This window comes from Syngnathus floridae, chromosome 10 (genome assembly GCF_059516105.1).
Source record: "Syngnathus floridae isolate MCC-2025c chromosome 10, RoL_Sflo_1.0, whole genome shotgun sequence".
Taxonomy (NCBI): domain Eukaryota; kingdom Metazoa; phylum Chordata; class Actinopteri; order Syngnathiformes; family Syngnathidae; genus Syngnathus; species Syngnathus floridae.
In genome coordinates, this window is record NC_142422.1 from 13068163 (window position 1) to 13087468 (window position 19306).

General features: G+C 45.0%; 4 protein-coding genes and 1 long non-coding RNA gene across 7 annotated transcripts; 2 read left to right on the top strand and 3 right to left on the bottom strand.

Moving 5' to 3' along the window:
• Nucleotides 1–302: 302 nt before the first annotated feature.
• On the bottom strand, nucleotides 303–8382 carry LOC148392587 (cell adhesion molecule CEACAM2-like). Of its 3 annotated transcripts, XR_015860874.1 has the most exons (6): nucleotides 8217–8382; nucleotides 4598–4897; nucleotides 1620–1898; nucleotides 1279–1551; nucleotides 1017–1117; nucleotides 303–756 (listed from the first exon to the last, which is right to left on the bottom strand). XR_015860874.1 is itself a non-coding variant. In XM_088387265.1 (4 exons), exons 1-4 carry the CDS (start codon nucleotides 8380–8382, stop codon nucleotides 1514–1516), a joined length of 783 nt encoding a protein of 260 aa, XP_088243391.1. In that variant the 3' UTR covers nucleotides 303–1513. The 3 variants fall into 3 exon arrangements, 1 of the variants encoding a protein (XP_088243391.1); XR_015860873.1 differs by having other exon boundaries at nucleotides 303–1117; XM_088387265.1 differs by having other exon boundaries at nucleotides 303–1551.
• LOC148392588 (uncharacterized) lies at nucleotides 2317–6174 on the top strand. The gene is made up of 5 exons (XR_015860876.1): nucleotides 2317–2456; nucleotides 3959–4183; nucleotides 4574–4674; nucleotides 4739–5017; nucleotides 5098–6174. It is a non-coding gene; the product is annotated as an uncharacterized LOC148392588 (long non-coding RNA).
• On the bottom strand, nucleotides 7617–10671 carry LOC148392589 (basement membrane-specific heparan sulfate proteoglycan core protein-like). The gene is made up of 5 exons (XM_088387264.1): nucleotides 10455–10671; nucleotides 9560–9814; nucleotides 9198–9479; nucleotides 8852–9130; nucleotides 7617–8754 (listed from the first exon to the last, which is right to left on the bottom strand). Exons 1-5 carry the CDS (start codon nucleotides 10498–10500, stop codon nucleotides 8672–8674), a joined length of 945 nt encoding a protein of 314 aa, XP_088243390.1. The 5' UTR covers nucleotides 10501–10671; the 3' UTR covers nucleotides 7617–8671.
• Nucleotides 10672–11172: 501 nt separating this feature from the next.
• On the top strand, nucleotides 11173–19183 carry LOC148392590 (cell adhesion molecule CEACAM20-like). The gene is made up of 6 exons (XM_088387263.1): nucleotides 11173–11350; nucleotides 16846–16977; nucleotides 17060–17383; nucleotides 17660–17935; nucleotides 18052–18297; nucleotides 18979–19183. Exons 1-6 carry the CDS (start codon nucleotides 11335–11337, stop codon nucleotides 19050–19052), a joined length of 1068 nt encoding a protein of 355 aa, XP_088243389.1. The 5' UTR covers nucleotides 11173–11334; the 3' UTR covers nucleotides 19053–19183.
• On the bottom strand, nucleotides 11224–16279 carry LOC148392591 (cell adhesion molecule CEACAM20-like). Its single transcript, XM_088387258.1, has 10 exons — nucleotides 16090–16279; nucleotides 15450–15782; nucleotides 14856–15134; nucleotides 14237–14503; nucleotides 13893–14165; nucleotides 13483–13740; nucleotides 13299–13407; nucleotides 13107–13153; nucleotides 12934–12974; nucleotides 11224–12585 (listed from the first exon to the last, which is right to left on the bottom strand). Exons 1-10 carry the CDS (start codon nucleotides 16172–16174, stop codon nucleotides 12352–12354), a joined length of 1926 nt encoding a protein of 641 aa, XP_088243384.1. The 5' UTR covers nucleotides 16175–16279; the 3' UTR covers nucleotides 11224–12351.
• Nucleotides 19184–19306: the final 123 nt, after the last annotated feature.

The window sequence follows — 19306 nt, forward strand, 5'->3', positions numbered from 1 at the left end:
TCACAAAACCACCCAAAAGCAAAGACAAGTGTCTTTTATGCACACATAAACATCAAATGTCTTTTATTTGTGACATTGAGGATGGCAGGTCAGCAGTCAGTGGAAATATGATGAATCATTTTGCATGATGACGTTACTGCGATTCAAAATATTATTATAGTCTGATCCATAGGGGACATGTGGGCCTCTTCCGCACCGTGGCATTTGAAACTGAAACGAAACTGCTTGGTGTTTACACTTGATCCACCCTCACCCGTCTGACATGTTTGTGCTGGCGCCAAGTACTTTCTGTACACGTTCAATAGCTCGTGTCCACCGGACAAATATTTTATTATCACGAACACGTTACATCACATGAAATGAAGGCAAACAATATGATATAATGAGCAAACATTAGAATAGAACTGAAATGGAACAAAGCCTACATTGTTGATGACAGCTTATGCCTCAGGGCTGTCCAAAATGGTGATAGTAAATCAGTAATCATTGCCATATAGTAAATCACCAAGATATAATTCCTCCAGCTTTTATTTTCATCAAGAACTTTAAATGAGCCCCCTGCAAAATGAGTCAAAAAATCGAGTTCGCCCACCCTTGTCGGTGACTTATTCGTAGCATTATCTATTAGCAGCCAATGTCACAGGAAAAAATGACAAAGTTGGCTGTGTCAAATTGTATTTGAAGTCTGGACACTGCAGATTCACACAGATATTGTACATGCGTGCACACATGTGCTTCTTCAGGGGCTGCCAGCATCTGTGAACAGACAAGCAGTCATTGTTTCAGTCTTCTCCTCCTTTGCTTGTACAGCACCATAGTGTCTTTGCCAGGCCACTTGACACCCCTGGGACAAACACCCATTGAAACGTCTCAACAACATAACTTGAGCCAATAAGAACCGGGGAGGCATGATCATTATTACATGATAGTAGCAAGAGGGTTCTGAATCACGGATCAGATTACGTCCCTGACGTTGAGTGTATAGTTAAGCAAATCTTAAACTGCTAGATCGTTACATTTTGTGATTGGTAAGGTCACACGTCGGACAGGAGGCATCCGAACCACGGCATCACGGGAAGGAGCCACACGTGCAGCTTCAACGATGTTGCGTAGGACTCTGAGACAAAGCACACATTATGGGCACCATATCTAGAATGCTATTAGCACCTTAAAAATAAAAAGTTAACACTTTAATTCAGCAATTCTTTCATGGGCCACTAGAGGAGCACATGTACCACTCGTCGCACATATGTACATATCCAGTATGACACCACTAACTAGTTATGAGGATGTCTTCAGTGATGTTGTTGCTCCTGTTGGTCTCATTGTTGAAGGCCAGACAAGAATAAGGTCCGCTCTGCTCCTGGTTAACGTGGACAAGTTCCAACGATGGGCCCGTGGTGTTTAGAAAGCGGCCCTCGAAAGCCCAGTGGAGTAGAGCCGGCGGACCGGACTGGGCCGAGCAGCGTACGGTCAGGTTGCTCCCACTCGCAAAGGAAGCGGCGGCAGCGTGCTAATCGTTGACCGTCAAAGCCACGTTGTCCGGGCCGTCTGAGGAGAAGAATTTTAAAGCCGGCTGCGCTCACTTTCATGGTTTACGTTTAAAGGGTGTCGCTTACAGATGACGGTGAAGACGAAGGGCTTGCTGGTGCCATTGCTGACGGGGTTAAACGCAAAGCACCTAAAGGGGCCTCCGTCATAGCGACTCACGTTGAGGATGGTCAGAGTGGAATTCCCTTCGGAGAGCGCCACCCTGTGGTGGGCCGTCACCACCGAGCTCCCGTTGAACCACAGGAAAGATGGCGAGGATCCCGAGGAGACGGAGCATGTCAGCGCCACTGGGGACGACTCCAGCGGGCGGCTTTGCTTGGTCCCCAGTGTCACGTTCAAAACTGGCTCTGGGCAGGACACAAATGGACAATAGAGAAGATTTTCTCTTTTTTTGTTGTACATTGTCTTCGTGTTTGAAAAAGAAGATCCTATCAAACATAAAGGGCCCTATTTCCATCCACATGAGCTTGGTGTAAAAGCTGGCGGATCTTCTCTTTGGTTCCTGGGAAAGTCTAGTTTACTGTGTTTGAGAATTTGGCTCATGATGATGATTATGATACTCCAAATAGAGCGTAATGACACAGGACAAGTCAGACAGGAGCTGATGCCATTATGCGTAGCGACAGAAAGTCTCAGCTGAGCCAAAACACACATACACAAGGTTTCACTGACTCGAAAAAACAACAACAACAAAAACCCAGTTTCCTTGTTGTCAATCCAAACATTGAAATACTTGAAGTCCTTATGTCAATCTTGCTTAGGGACATCTTACGATGGAAAGCTGTTGCTACTGAGTTGCCTGGCACCACACGGTGCTCACATCCCAGAAGTCAAAGCAAACAAAAATTGGTGAATGACATCTAACAAATGCAAACTCCAGCGTCTTGGTTTGTGTGATGCTGTATGTGAGTGGATTTTTAATTTTCTAACGTTGAGACCTCAAAGGGTCAGAATTGGGGACTGTGTGTCTGACAAACTTGTCTTAAGTACTGGCTCACCACAAGGCTGTATCCTTAAATCTTTGTTGTTTTCTTTATGTACATATGACTGCACTGCCTCTTTCCAGAATAATCTGATAGTAAAATACGCTGAAGATACTACCATCCGGGAAGTGATACCATCAAACCTGACGTCCAGAAGAGCAAAGACTTCTTCTCCAAGCAGTAATAAGACCAAGGCCAGAATCTCCTGCCTGCGCCAATAGATTTCATTTAGATATTTAAAAAAAATAGATTTTTATGTTTTACATTCAGATGACGAATCAAACTACAGTGGAGCCTCGGTTTTAAAATGTCCCGGTTCTCGAACAAATCGGTATTCGAACCAAAAATTCGAGAATTTTTTGCTTCGAATGTCGGACGAAATTCGGTTGTCGAACCTCGTGAGATAAGCCGAGAGGATCCGCAGGCCAACTGACTCCATTCGTTATTACATTCTCGTTACTCTGAGGATTGCATCAACTCTAATCATGCCTCCAAAGGAAACAAGTGGGAGCAGTGAAGCCATCCTAAAACACAAAGACGGTCCTAAAGCAATGCAACAGTGAGCGCCCAGCGCACTGCGGTTGCAGAATCGGACCAAATTAAGCTCCCTGCGCACTGAGTTCCACTTAAATTTTGGAAAGTACATCAGGACTTTAAAAATAATTTCTAAATTTTAGCGACTGCTCTGTCACAATAATGCGACCAGCGCGGTCCAGTTGCGTGGTCGGATAGAATTAAGGTCCCTGCGCACTGAGGTCCACTTAAATTCTGGAAAGTACATCAGGACTTTAAAAATATTTTCTAAATTTCAGCGACGGCTCTGTCACAATAATGCGACCAGCGCGGTGCAGTTGCACGGTCGACGACGCGCTATGGTTGCGCGTTCGGCGGTGCGCTGCTGTTGCGCGATCGGACCAAAATGCGCAGATGAAAAAAATGCTTAAAAAAGTCGTTTTTCCTTTTCTTTTTTTGCTCGGAACGGATTATATTTTTTGCATAATTTGTAATGCGAAAACATGATTTGGAATTCGAACGATTCAGTTCTCGAACAGCCTTCTGGAACTGATTGTCATTGAAAACCGACGCTCCACTGTATAGACTAGAGGTAGAGAACTTAATCAAGTGGAGTGAACAATAATTTGCTTTTAAATGCCTCTTACACAAAGGAAATTGTGTTTGACTTTCGTAGGAATAAGGTTGTCCCATCTCCCTCTCACTATTAAAAGTGAAAAGGTCGAGATGGTGCGTAATTTTAAATTTCTTGGTGTTACTATCAGTGATCTCAGCTGGCATCTTAACACGAGCATCATTGTTAAAAAATCTCTTCAACGGCTTTATTTTTCTGCATAAACTTAAGGAATTCACTTCTAACTGCCGGATTTGATCAAATTCTTATGATTGTGTTCTCACCTCCTCACTTGCAGTGTGGTTTGGAAACCTGACCATACGCAATCAGAAATGTCCGAGAAGAATAGTCCGTTTTGCTCGTAAGAACACCGGTGCTGACCTGCCAGATCCGGAAATCATTTACAGGTCCAGGCTTATGTTTCGTTCCTCTGTTTAACTGACCCCACTCATCCTGCCTCTGCTTTTTTTGTTCTTCTTCTGTCAGGCAGGCGGTATCGTGCAATAAAATTCTCTACCTCTCGGTATGCAAAAAGTTTTTTCCCTAGGGCTGTGCGCAGCCTGAACAAACTAAAGCTGCACAATTATTTTTTTTTTTTAGTTTGTGTTACTTGCATTATGCTCCTGCAGGCACCAGTGGTGGGCACCTTCCAGTTAGCACTTTTCTAATATGCCCTTTTTCTATATGAATTGTATTTTTCTAATGTGACTGTCAGCCTATCCATGGGGGCAAAAGGTCCTTTTTATTCTATCTATTGTATCTGTCTATTGATTGTCTATTTATCTGCTTATTGGTTGTCTATTGTTCTTGTCATAAGTGTATTTTTTGAGCTCTCGCAAACTGTTTTCCAATGTGGTTTTCCACAAATGGCAAATAAACTGACTCTGAATGCTCACATTTGTTGTTCTGTAAGATGATCCACGATACAGTGTCTCACCCAGCACCGTAATGGAGGCGTTGGCCCTTAGCGGGGGATTGCTGCTGTGCACGGCGTACACTCCCGAGTCCTCCAAGGTGAGTGAGCTGAGGGTGAGGGCGGCTGTGCGGACATTCACCGCCGCCCTGCCGCTGTGGTTAGGGAAAACTGCCTGCTGGTCCCCGAGCCAGGTCAGGATGAGGGAGCCGCCCATCGCCCAGTTGCCACCCTTTAGGTCGGCAGCTGGCCAGAGCGAGAGCGTCAGGGTGTCGCCGGCTGCTGCCGGGTTGGAGGACGGGAGGACCTGCACGGCCGAAGGTCCTGGTGGGGGTGAAGAAAAAGAATGCTCAACCCGAACCACTGCACAATCACCACTTCAGCATCAGCTTGTATTGAAAGCAGCAGCAGCAGCACAGCAACCTGTCCTCTCTCCATTTTGAGGTGTCGACCACCACCTCTGTTTTGCCAGTGTTATATATGTCCACCCCCATCTCCTCAAATATGCTGCTTCTTATCTGCAGGTGGCTTCTGTGTTCCATCTTTGTTTGCCATCTTGGGTGAAGTTCTACACATGACAAATGATGACAAGGGCTATGTTGTGTGCAGTGAGACTGAAGGGGGCCCAGCCGGGGATGCTGTTTGTTCAGGCTTCTATGGCCTTTTCCGTGCAGGTCCAATTAAGACGCCAGCTTCTTGTCATTATTGTTGAAAAACTTTGGCAGACATGATATCGATAGGTGACTTGTTTCAGATTTGCGCAACACCAGGAAGAAGATTTTTGGCCAGATGAGAGAATGAAGAAATGGCTCTTTGATTTATTTATTGTAATTGAAAATGGTGTGTGTAAATCTCAGAAAAAGAAACACGACGGACTGTTCTTGACATCGGTGTTGTAATTTGCACCTGCTGCCGGGTTATTTTCATTGTTTGGTGTCTTAAAATCCCGTGTGGGTGGGGCCAGTGACGTGCGGTGAGGTTCATGACTGGGGAGGCACTGACGTCACCCCTTCCCCTCGGTAAAATTTGTCCGACATCTAACCGTGTCACAAAAATGGTTGGGGAACGCTGCTCTAGAGTAGCTTATTCATTATTTAATTTGAACTATCTTAATTAAAATCCCATATCAGCAGTCTTCGCACATAAAAACACTCAATAGAGCACATGGAATCAAAAACTTGTTTTCGATCATGCGTACCACTCCGTTTGAAAAGGTTTTGCTCCGAAGTCCCGTTGTCCGAATCAAACCTTTTAACTCCGGAGTTGCTCTTCCTTTACTGATGACCTCCTGCTTCGACCGAAAATCCATATAGTTGAAAATTGTTAGCGTTTGAATATGTTATCCTCCATTGAAAACGAAATGTAAAAACAAAAACAAAAAAACGAATGTAAAACAAAATAAATGGACGACTGCTCCTCAGTTGTTCACTGTAAATTTGAACTGGAGATCACTTATTCTACAGGTGGGCGCATGAAGCATCTCGGGGTCACTAGCGCTTCCTGCCATAAGGCTGGAAAACTTCTTTTCGTTGCCTCCGTTGGGTCTCTTTTCAAAGCCGTTTTGTTAATCTAAAGAAACACGACGTTACAGACAGATGACAAAAAACATTAGATATGATATACATCAGCGTAACTACGGAAATTAGTTAATATAGCCACAGTGCTTGAACACTTAAACAGCGACATAGAGACAAACAGCAGTTCAGTCTAACTGCATAGCCTGTCAACATAGGTAGCCGTGTGATTACGCAATCCTCAGAGGAGGCAAGACAGGAAGTTGCCTCCTCTGAACGACTCGTCTTCGGTTTTAACATAACTATAAAAATTCAATGATTTTGGTTCAAAATGATACAAAACTACTGAAATTAAAAGGAAAATGACTTTACAATAAAAACAATTGTATTTGTTTTTTCCCCTTTTCATGATGGCAGGGGAGGAACGGCCTCCATTGCCTTCTCTGACCGCGCGTCTCTGGGTGGGGCCTACTATTAGGTGTACGACACAATCATAAACATGTCATTCATTCGTATACAAAAGCACATTTTTGAGAAGGGTACTTCATTTGAGCTGATAGTTTTCAAATAGTTACAGCACTTAACAATGTTTTGGTTATGATCATTGTAAGAGTAACATAATGATTGTCTGACTTATATCCATACATGACAGGGGTAGATAATCTAAAAGCAAATACAGCAAGATGTGAGGGGCCCAATAATGCGTCAAAACACACCGGAGACCTTTGTCACCCTCATGTTTGCTTTGTGTGATTCACACACATCTATTTCACATGTGTGTAAAAAAAAAAATACGAGTCAGAGAGGGGAAGGATAGTCATTGAAATTTTCCGATGTACGTCACAATGGCTTCCATTAAGCTTGGGGTGAATCAATAACACGAACCGGTCAAAGGTTGTCATCCAGTCAAACAAACCTACATCCACACTGGCGCTTTATCGGCAACGTGCGCCATCAGTCATGCCAATTGTAAATCGTAAAACAGTTCAATGCAAATAAGCCAGCCCGCATTTCGACCCATACGCTGCAAGAACAATGGCCAGTCCGGGTTTTGTTGCCATGACGACTAATAGGTAGCTTCTATTCGCGGAAGTGCGCCAAAACCGTGGTGGTGGTGGGGGCCCGAAAACCATGCAGTCCTTTTCTCTCGGGAAGGCAGCACTTTATCCTGTGTTTATGTGCATTGATACGCTTTTCGACACATGTAGACAAATAATATAACAATACTAACAGATTTTTTTTTTTACCCTCAATGAAAAACGGCTCATATTACAGCAGCTTACTGAGTGACGCACTGAACAAGTAGAAGTGCTGTTCTTTTGTGTCTGCATGACTGTGTTATACTGCCTCCCGGTGGCCAAAACAAGCATGCTGGGAAAAATGTACATTATGAGTTACACCAGGGGTATCCAAACTTTTTGCAAGGAGGGCCAGATTTGATAAAGTGAAGGGGCCCGGAGGCCAATAGTTTTTTCAGACATTTCTTAACAACAAAAATTTCATGCAAATGCACACTGTTATAAAACAAATTTCATTGTCCCAACTGTCTTTATTTTTTAAATGACAAAATACCCAAATACAAGACACTCAGGCAGATGTGAACAACTCTAAAAACACAAATTCTGCCTTTCATTCACATCTGAAGAGTCAGATAACATCGAACAAACTGTATGACCTTAATGATACCTTAAATTTACATGACTTTAAAATTATTTTTGCCTCATGAACATTTTAAACAGGCGCTATAAGTAATGCAAAGTTGTCTGTTATTATTAAAACTTAAAAGAAGTGAATTTTGCTCTTGTCATTTACAATATTTTTGAGAAAGTAATAGTTTGTGTCACGTCTACAGGTTCATAACATCAACAGTACCATGGCCACTTCAAATTATTTAATATTAAGTAATATTTACTTTTGATTTCCTTTTGACTCACAGCCCTGCATGAAGAATCGCTGTTGTGATGCCAGTTCAGCTTGGAGCTGCTTCACTTTTGCAGCTCGGTCACTCCCTGTTAGCTTATCGTATGTGTTAGCATGTTTCGTCTAATATATTAGACTCTAGTGTCTCTTTAGGTTGAAATCCTTAAATAAGACAACTTTCTCTTTACAAATTAGACAAACACAATTACCTTGATTTTCAGTGAAGAAGTATTGTAATTCCCATTTCTCTTGACAGCGACGGCCTTCAATATCAACTTGACTCGTTTTCTTTGCAGTCGCCATGGCGGAAATGAGCAGAGAGGGATGGTGTTGCCAACTTTTGGTAATAGGATGAATTACAGTTTCAAGTTTCATGATTTTTTGTTTCCGTTTTGACAGTGCAGGCGGGCCATAAATAATACATTATAAGACTGTAGCTGCGAGCCGTATGAAATCTGACCAGGGGCCGGATTTGGCCCGCGGGCCGGACTTTGGACATGCCTGATTTATACTGTTGAATTCTTTACACTCAAGGAAATTATAGTATTGAGTTTAAAAAGTAAATGTTCCTCAATCTTTGCACTGTTCATAAATTATTTCATGATATAGAGAATAAGTGAATGTAAGAAGTCAACAATCAATATTAAAGTAGCTCTGTCAGATGTTAGAAAGTCATTGATAGTAGAGCCAGGCCGAAAATCAAAGTGGACAATCCAGTGAGCTGTATGGATCCAGAGAGAGGAATACCTGCAGAGGAGAAGAAATAAAATTATTATTCCCCTCAGTTGAACAATATCTGAGCTCGTGTAACACTAATTCACAACCAATGGCCAGCAGCAGCTACCTTTTACTTCCACCATCTTGGTGGCCTTGGCTGAGCGTCCCGCTGCGACGTTCTCCACAAGGCAGGTGAAATTTTGGAAGGTTCCCGGCACAGTGGGAATCCACCAGAGCTGGTTTTCATGCACGGAAAAGTAACTTCCCAGGGGAAAACCGCCCTCGAATGGCCACCTCACGGTGCAGTCCACGTTCAAGGTGCACTTCATCGAGCAGGTGAACGAGCACATTTGTCCCGCAAACACCTTGTCGGGCCCGCTGATGCTGACGTTCCAACCAGCATCATCTGCCAAAAACAAGATTAAAAAACCGAAACGATGGCTATAAAGAGTTTGGGCTCTCAATGTACTTACCGCTTAGCAGGTAGCCCAGACTGAAAACCCGAGTCTGCTTCAGTATGGTCTCACACATGTAGAATCCAGCGTCAGATGGCAGCAGTGAGTCAAAATGGATCGTAGTGTTGTGGAGCAGGTGCATATGATCTCGCCACACCACCTTCTGCCCATCTTTGTACCAGACCACCGGCAACGCAGAGAGGGTGGGAGCTGGGAGTCCATTAATGTGGCAGACGAGGTCCACGGGCCGGTTCAGAGACGGAACAGCACCGGGTGGACTGACTTGCACTGACACTGGATCTGCAAATGTAATAGGTATGGCTGGTATAGATATGCTTATATATGCGGGAGTGGCATTAGACATGCTGTACTGCAATTACTTTTAATTTCCAAAATGGTCTTGGTGGTGCTGGAATCTCCCGTATTTTTTTGCACGGTGCACTGCAGTGTCACCGACGGGTGCAGTCCATCCGGCGTCCAGGTGAGCGTGCTCCCATTGAACGTGAGGTTGAACAGAGACCAGGAGTAGGTGCAGTTTGCCAAGCAGTTGGACGAACACGTGAATGTGGTGCTGGACCCGGCGCTCACTCTACCACTCCAACCAATTTGCAATTTGAAGCCTGATACCGGTCCACCTGCATGACAGGGATAAAAGATGGAGAGGCCTGTTAGACTTGATAATTATCCATCCATCCATTTTCTGTAACGCTTGTCCCCACATTGTGAGCATCGTGGGCATTGTGAAGTCTATCCCTATCCTCACCTACCTTAGCCTATCCCAGCAGTCATCTGGCAGTAGGCAGGGACACCCTGAACCAGTTGCTGGCCAATCGCAGGCCACACAGAGACAAACAAACATCTTCACTCGCACTCACCTACGGGCAATTGGGAGTGCTCAATCAGGCATCTTTTTGGGATGTGGGAGGAAACTATAGTGCCCGAAGAAAACCCACGCTGGCACGGGGACAACATTCAAACTCAACACAAGGAGGGCAGGAGGTTGAATCGAATCCGTACCCTCTGAACTGTGAGGCTGACGTGCTAACCAGTACGCCACCATGCCACCTTGATAATAATAATAATATACTACGCAATACTATTAAAGCTGCAAAAATACACATTAATTCTAAATAATAAGATTAAAAAACTCACTGAGCCACAGTGTTACAATGTTAATGTTACAATATATGTTACAATGTTAATGTTACAATATACGTATGTTACAATGTAAATGTAACAATATATACATTTTTGGGGGTGAAGATGTTATCTTACCATTCAGTACCAGCAGCAGCAGCAAAATGACGTATACGGCGACCATCTTCTCCCCGTGTGGACAATTTGAGGTTGTGGAGTTTCAACAGTCTTTTGTAAGCTAAGAAACCCTTTTCGACGATTAGCCACACCTTCATTTTCACAACAAACCATAGGATATGGTGCAACATGGTCGGAATTTTCCCAGAGGTGCGCAATGATGGGAAACGAAAGTCAGCCTGATGTCGCAATAGATACATACACCAGGGAGCGCTACAACAGCTTGAAGGGCTAAATAGACGTTAAACCCCTAACAATTGTTATGAGAAATATTCATAACACTTGTCTGCCAACCAATTTCACAGTGCGACATTTTACACCAATGTCATTTTTAAAAGACATTTTAAAATACATTAAAACACCCATACTTTTTTTCTGGTTCATCTTGAATGTTTGTACTTTGCACTTTGGATTTATTGCAGCAATTCTACTGCTGTAAAATATCTTGGATTCGAGATGTGCAACAAGTTGTTCCTTGTGTACTTGGCGGGAGGTCGCCTAAGGTTTCGCCACATTCTGTTTAGAAAGGTTAGTACCAAGAGTACCGGAACGTAATTGTTATCAGTTTGCATGGTAAACAAACAAATCGGTATTTCCCCCTAAATGTTGGTGGACTCATCAGATTAAATCACGGTGATTAACCAATAACGTTCCTTGAAATAGTCACGTGGTGTTGTTAACCCGAAAATGTCAGAACCCACCAAAATTCGACGATAAAATTCTATCTAAGTTTGTGTAGCGCGGTTTTTTTTTTAATTATTGTGCCGCAGTGACGAATGAAAAAGTTGGCGACGTGAAAGAAGAACGACAGGGGAGACAAGACGTCATCTTGCCTGAACACATGGCCACAATAAAAGGTCAGACGACTTTGTTATCAAACATCCACTGACATTGCAGTTCAAACAATTTCTATAGGTCAGCTCCTTATAGGATGATATTAAAGTTAAAGTCCCAATGATCATTGTCACACACACATTTGGGTGTGGTGAAATTTATCCTCTGCATTTAACCCATCCGCATGTGATTTTGATCCATCCCCTGGGGGAGAGGTGAGCAGTGAGCAGCAGCGGTGCCGCGCACAGGAATCATTTGGTGATCTACCCCCCAATTCCAACCCTTAATGCTGAGTGCCAAGCAAGGAGGCAATGGGTCCCATTTTTACAGTCTTTAGTATGACCCGGCCGGGGTTTGAACCCACAAACTTCCAGTCTCGGGGCGGACACTCTACTACTAGGCCACTGAGCTGGTTTCTGCTCATTTTGTGTTGCACCTGCAGTATTTGAAGGACATACTATATAGGTTCCTCAGTAGATAACATTTCCGACTTTTAAGCAATGTGAAGATTATAAAAAGAAATATGTTTATGGAAGCAACTCACAAGAATAACTATTTATTTGCCCCTTTGAGAGACGTTCACGTGACGCTCTTAGTCCACGTTACACTTTTGAAGTCTTTCAAACAATATTTAAACATTCACTTTGGTCACATTTATAAACTTGGGGAGGGGGGGCATATACATTACAGAAATGCCAAGACTGTCTGTGTGCCATAGTTGGCCAATTCGCGCTTGTGTAGACAAATCTAATCAAGTCGATACATCTAATCAAGCATCGTTGTGTTTTTGTGACTCTCAGTCAACTGATCAATGATTAACACGCACGCACGCAAGCACACACGCACGCACGCACGCACACACACACACACACACACACACACACACACACACACACACACACACACACACACACACACACACACACACACACACACACACACACACACACACACACACACACACACAATGACTACACAAACACTCTGCATTATTAGCGTGCCATGAAAGAAGTGTGAGCATACGTCACTCTGTTGACTGCTCCCCACTTCCATGATACGACCCGTTGCTGTGAACCTGAAGGCGGGCTTCTAGTGGCTGAGGGGCTTGCCTCTTCATCCGCCGCACGTGGGCGTCGTAGGAAGGAGGCGCCTTGTTCACTTGGACCTCGGCGTATTCGGTCTGGCTGGCCTGGAGCTCCAACTGACCTTTGCCGCCGCCCTTTGCGTGAAGAATAGTCACGTCGGCATAGTTTAACTCCTGGTTGAAAGATGGAGAGCACCAAGAAATAACTAAGAGGAGCACTTCCCAAAATAGACACAAGCACAAATAACGCAACTTCCCGTTTCCATACCACTGTTAGCGGTGTATCTTCCTCCCGGTTCAAAGTCCAATGAGTTACGATGAGAGACAACCCCAATAAACATGAACCCAGACTCATAAGCCAACAATCAAAGTTGTAAAGTTGTTGTTTTTTTGTCCCACACCGGCGGCTATGTCATAGTATCGTTGAAACACACCATACAGAAGTTTTAATGATTAAATAAAAGTAAACTCTTGGAAGATGTTTCAGATGTCTGTCGGTCTGGACCAACTGAATTTCTGTACCTGATTTCGGGGTTCTTCTGTGTTGTCTTGGCCTATTCCTCCTGCAAGAAATTTCAATCCAATACAAGGACATATCTCTGTCAACAACAGCATTACGTTGAGTGGAATGTGAATTAATACAAAACCTAAAGAAAAGCTCAGTTTGGATCAAATCATTTCCGTGTCACTCTTACCTGTCCTGTTCGAGATGTCTCTGTCGGGGCGATTCTTTGTCTTGTTCCTGTATTGCGACATTATCATACCGTAGATCAATATGAGGATAATATCTCATTGAGATGTCAAAAATGTTTATTTTGACTATCGTTTGGCTCCAACATTTTCTTAGAGAGGTTTGTTTAGAATGTTGGACAATCCTGGGAACCTACCGTTGAATGTAGAAAGCGTAGGCGCCCCCAGCGACTGCTGCGCAGATGACTAAACACGCCAGCACAATGCCGGCGATGCAACCAGCCGAACACGCAGTATCTGTTCCATCTGTGAATGTATCCCAGCAGATATCTGTCACAATGCTGCTGCATGCTCCAAAGGCACATTAGTGCTTCTACTTGCCTGTCACATCCAACCTGTGGCTAGCTGACATGCTTTTGCCAGTAATACTGTTGGTGGCGCTACAAACGTAGCTTCCACTGTCGGAAAAGTTGACGTTGTATTTGACAAAGGTTGAAGAATTATGTAGCACTGCTGTGCTGTTCAGTGCTGTCCACATGTAGGTGGCGGCTGGGACAGACACCGCGGAGCAGCTTAAGGTTAAAGTCTCTTTCACGATGATTTGGCTCGGTCCTGTGATTTGGACAGGTTCGGGCCCGTCTGCCAGACACGGCAATGTTTGAAGTTAGAGAAGTTTGTACAATTGGGTTAAAACTTGAAAAGTCAGACGCAATCTGTCCTGGAGCCTTGAGTAACTAACGACCAATTTTATAAAATGGGCGGATTGTACTTTGTAGATTTTGACTACTTACAGTTCACAAGCACGCCCAACGTCGCTTCCTCCTCGTCGATGGGGTTTATAATCCGACAGGAATATGAAGCGCTATCCGATCTGACAGCGGTGCGGAAGGACACTGTCCTGTTCTTGTCGTGGAGCGTCACACGCTCATCTGGGATCAGCGCCGAGCCGCCCTTGCTCCACTCTCTGAAGAAGACCGACCCAGCGGCGTCGCAGGTCATATTCAGCTCTGTTCCCTCAACTGGGTGACTCGTTGACAGTGTGACAGAGGCACCGGAAATTTTCTCTGTTGAACGCAAAATATGAATGCATAGTACACGTATATAGTATAAGATTAAATAGTGCAGTTGCCCTTACTTAGCACATGAATCGGCCATTGCTGAGATTCTTTGTGTCTCAGAGTCTTGGTGTTAAAGGACCGACAGCTGTAATTTCCACTGTGATGCTGCTGGACGTTCACCAGCGAGAAATTTGATCCCATGACCGGCAGATCCTTCCCGTTCACAAACCAGGTAAAGGTGGCGACTGGCCTGGAGTTGGCCGAGCAGGAAAGATTGACATTCGACCCTTCTGCGATGTATTCTTTCCGTGGCGACATAACGAGATGTGTATCATCCGGGCCGTCTGCAATGTATGGTGCGCAGATGGTAAATTTGGAAACATCCGCGAGTTAAAAGGTCATACATTCACCGGCCACAACATTTGGTACACTGGCACAATCTATTAAAGCGAGCTACATGCGTAGCAAATTGTAACATTAAAGTATTTTTTCTGCGACCCTACACACCTCAAATAAAAGATCATATTCTTATCGACATTTTGCAAACCAGATCTTGCAGTACCAAGACTGGCCTGTGAGAGGCCACGCGAGGCATCCAGTCTGCTAGGAAATCCAAAAATGAAGAAAGACTGTCAGGTTGTGCAGGTGCATCTAATGTTTTGGTGGGTGAAATGTTTCAAGAGGAGTGTCCCTCACAGCTGACGGATAGATGCACCGAATGGCTGTCATCTTCACTGACGGCGTTGGACACGCGACATCGGAACGACCTCTGGTCGTAGCGGGTCACGGGAGCGATGGTGAGTCTAGCGCCTTCGTTGGTAAGCTGAACTCTGTCGTCAGCCGAGATCTCGGCGCTGTCGTTCAGCCAATGGAAGGAGACAGACGATCCAAGCGAAGAGCAGGACAGACGAAGAGTGCTGTTGAACTCCAGCAAGTCTGTGCTGCTGACCGTCAACATGACATTGGACACTGGATCTGTACATATTTAGAAATCATGCGTGATTATGGACGACACTGTTTCACGATGACTTCACAATGCAACATTTACCAAACTGATTGTTCATGAGGAGGGCAAATTTGGGACTTCTGCTTAGAATTAAGAGGGATTTACAGTGTAATTGGCTACAGACAAACAGGCGGCAAAGTACTACTGTCGAAATCAAGGGCCTCCTCTCACTTGATGACAAAGCAGAACCTTTTTATTCGACAGAAATCAATGCTCTTATTTTGAAACCTTGTCACACCACCATGCTCATATCACATCCAACACACCAAAAAACATCTGCTCACCAAGCGTCTGCAGTGTGGTGGATCCCGTGATTTGGTCGCCGCTCTCTGTTACGATGACAAGACTGTATTTTCCGCTGTCACTGAGAGCCAGCTTGCTGAGCTCCAGGGACCCAGTCTGTATGAAGAGAGTTATCCTGCCTTGGTACCCGGGGCCAGTTTTGTTTTGAGACGTGACCGTTATCACGGGTATTTCATTGCTGCCCTCGATAAACGTCCAGATCACCGTCGGGAACGGCGTCGGCGTGGCCGCCACTGTGGTGTTAAACGTCACAGAGCCTCCCACGGCTGCAGTCAGAGGCCCGTCGGGCAATGCGCCGGATCCTGCGGTCAAACCTACACGATGGTTTAGGATTAAAAATGAAAACTCACTCACCGAGATAAAATATCTGGTCAAACTTTAAACTTCAAATTGTTGTGTAGTCTACAAATATTTGTCCAGGTGCTTCTTAAGTGCCCTATTATGGCCAGGCTTAGTTTGTTGCCCTTTGACAGGCTTGCTGAATCTACAAAGCAATGTTTGAGACGACTCATAATACAATTGCGTTCCAAAACATGTTCTTCATCCACGTTGACGCCGTTACATTGTTTAACAAACACAGACTAGGCATTTTTAGGTCAACCAGATGAGTGCTCAGTTTACCTGTGAAAGCCGCCCAGAAGATGCAAAACACTGCTAGTGTGCCCATTTCATCTTTTTGTAACTTGTATAGCAGAGAATGTCGCATTGAGCTCTTCCACCAGCTCCATTTGACACGTTCAAGTAGGAACAAGCGGTAAACTACCTGCGTGCTGGGCCACAGTCCATCAGCGCTAATAGGGAAGTTGCACGGCTCATCTTCAATGCGGCATCGCGTCGCCCTCTTGTGTTTGTGCTGGAAGTGAACACAAAGGCAGGCCAGGTGGCTTAGGAAGAAGTTTCAATTGAAGGATTTTGCTGACGTGGATACGACACAAAATTTCCTTGAAATATTAAAGTCCCCTTTGTCGTTTCCAGCAGCCACTGGAACAACATGCGTGGCACCATTTGTCATTTTTCACAAGGAAAAGGCTTCTTGTAGTTTGTCTTGTTTCAAATTTGCAATTCGAAGAGTATGCTTCTGGAGGGAGACATATTATGATGGTATGAATTTAGAAATTTTTGTTGTATGAATCGCAGATCCACTGAAATATGTTTGCTCACTGTTAAATTCTGTGAATTGCTTGATTTAAAGATGTCATCAAATTGTATTCATGTAGCAATAATTCCAAAGGTCCTTCAGCATTTGATATCTCACTTATAAATCCTAGTCAGATGTTGGGCTACATTATGAAGCATTGTGTTGCTTATGTAACTTAATGGTGGTAATAATTAAGCGTGCTGAGTATCCAACTTGTTGATATGTCTCCTTGATTGCAGATTATCTCCAAGGCACTCTTTCTATTGCTGCTCAAACAGTGCAGACAACAATTGAAGAGGAGCAGAAAGAATCAAAGGCGACGGTGGCCGACATGTTTTGCCGGGCGGCCGTCTTTGTGCTGCTCTCCTCGGGTCAGTAAGTCAGTCGGGACGACGAGCGGATCGGCGGGTCGCCACGTGTCCAGTACGCTAAGCGCACCGATCCTTTTTGCAGGTCTTTGCCACGGAGCCGGGATCATCCCAGTCGACTGGCTCCACGGGACACCTGGCCAGAGCGTGACCTTCACCACATCCCTGACGCCGACATCGGAACCCTTTCTGGCTCTGACTTGGAGCTTCAACGCGACCATCAGCGTGATCACCTCCACCAGTGTGGACGTGGTGGGAGAAGGCTACGAGGGCAGGGTCACCCTGGATAAAACCACCGGCGCTCTGGTGCTCGCAAACCTGACAGAGGAGGACAGCGGAGAATATGAGGTGCTCATGGTGTCGCATGGCGCCCAGCCCATTCAAGGGCGTGTTCGACTGAACGTGCTAAGTGAGTAACACGAGCCGTGAATGTCCCCTTACTCACTTACTTTTTATAATCATCTTTTCAATCAATTATATCAGTTATTTAAATCACATTTTAGTCCAAGGGTAGTATGTGACCCCTCCCCACTTTCTTTGATGACATCACATTTGAACAAATTTCAATAGCCAGCAAAACAAAAGATTTACTTCAAAGACCACCAAGCAATTCAAAAGTCACATTTGCCATGCCACGCCCCCCTTTCAAGTATCCCATCACTGTTTGATTCCTTTCCGTGCTCAGGTGTGGTGTCTGTGCCCGTTATGGCCTGTCCCACGGAAAACTTGATTGAAGGTCAAAGCTCCCTCAACTTGACGTGCGACGCCGAAGGTGGGGTGACCCACCGAGCGTGGACGAGAAAAGGCAAACCGCTGCTCCCCGGCGGCAGGTTCGTCTTCCATGACGACGGCCGAGTGCTCTCCGTCAGCCCTATGGACAGGCAGGACACCGGCGTCTTCCTGTGTAACGTCAGCAACGCCATCAGCTTTGCCACTGCCAAATGCAAGCTCAAAGTCTTCTGTAAGTATGCCAACGCATCTCAGACCAAATCGTACATTTGCCGCAGCACACCCAACAGTCTCACGTTGGGCGTCACTGACCTAAAGAAGAACCTCCTCTCCGTCCTTTCTGCATAGACGGGCCCGACCAACCCTTTATCGATCAAGACCCGGTTGGCGCAGAACTCGAGGAGAGCGTCACGTTGCTCTGCTCAGCCGACTCGCTACCCAAGGCCAAGTTCACCTGGAAGTTCAAGCGCACGGTTGCGTCGGGTCCCCGCTATGACATAGAGGAGATGCAGAATCGCCACCTGGGGACGTACACCTGCACGGCGCACAACGAAATCACCGGCTCACAGGTCTCGGCGGAACACACCTTGCAGGGTATTTGAGCTCAGCATTCTTGATCTTTCGATAACAACCGTTGTCCCTTGGTCAAAATGAAGTTTCTCAACCAACATGGCAGCTGCTCTCCGAGTGAAATATGATCCAATTTCTTTGTGCGGAAGTTGTAATACGCTGTGATCACATCACCATCCATCCATCCATCCATCCATCCATCCATCCATCCATCCATCCATCCATCCATCCATCCATCCATCCATCCATCCATCCATCCATCCATCCATCCATCCATCCATCCATCCATCCATCCATCCATCCATCCATCCATCCATCCATCCATCCATCCATCCATCCATCCATCCATCCATCCATCCATCCAACCTCCCTCCCTTCCACCCTCCCTCATTACCTTTATTGCATTTTCTTAATTTTCACATGTACGTACATCAATTGCTCATGAATATAATGCTCACAATGGTGTCACTTTTCCACTGCTTAAGCATGTGCAACCGAAAATTAAGATTTCACAAAGGGCCACTTGTGACTCGTTAAACCGTAATTGCCTTTGAAAGAGCCAACCAAATATTGGAAAGTTCTTCTTCCAAATGCCAGTGGTCAGTTCGCCTTTTTTTAGGGCACGGCTTAGCAAAATCGATCAAGCGCCACTTGAAAAAACGTGTGCAAATGGAAAGTGAGTAACGTGTTTCTCTTCCCGCGCAGACTCGGCCGTTCCCCTCCGAATGTCCATGCTGGTTTGCGCTGTCCTGACGTCACTTGGCTTCCGGTTGATCTAAAAGACGTTTTCTCTGAACGTGTTTGTTGTACCTCCATTCAAAGCTTGTCCCTCCTGCAATGTTATTTGACTGTTTGCAAAAGTGCTGTCCGACATCATAATAAAAGATACATGAGGACTTGTGACATCCTATGTAGTGTTTCCTGACGTATACTTCTTCATTTTGCTTCATTTTGACAGCCGTGAAAGATAATTTGTGTTTCTCATTTCTTCATATTCAAACTTAACCTCATTTGACCTTCCATTTGATCTTCA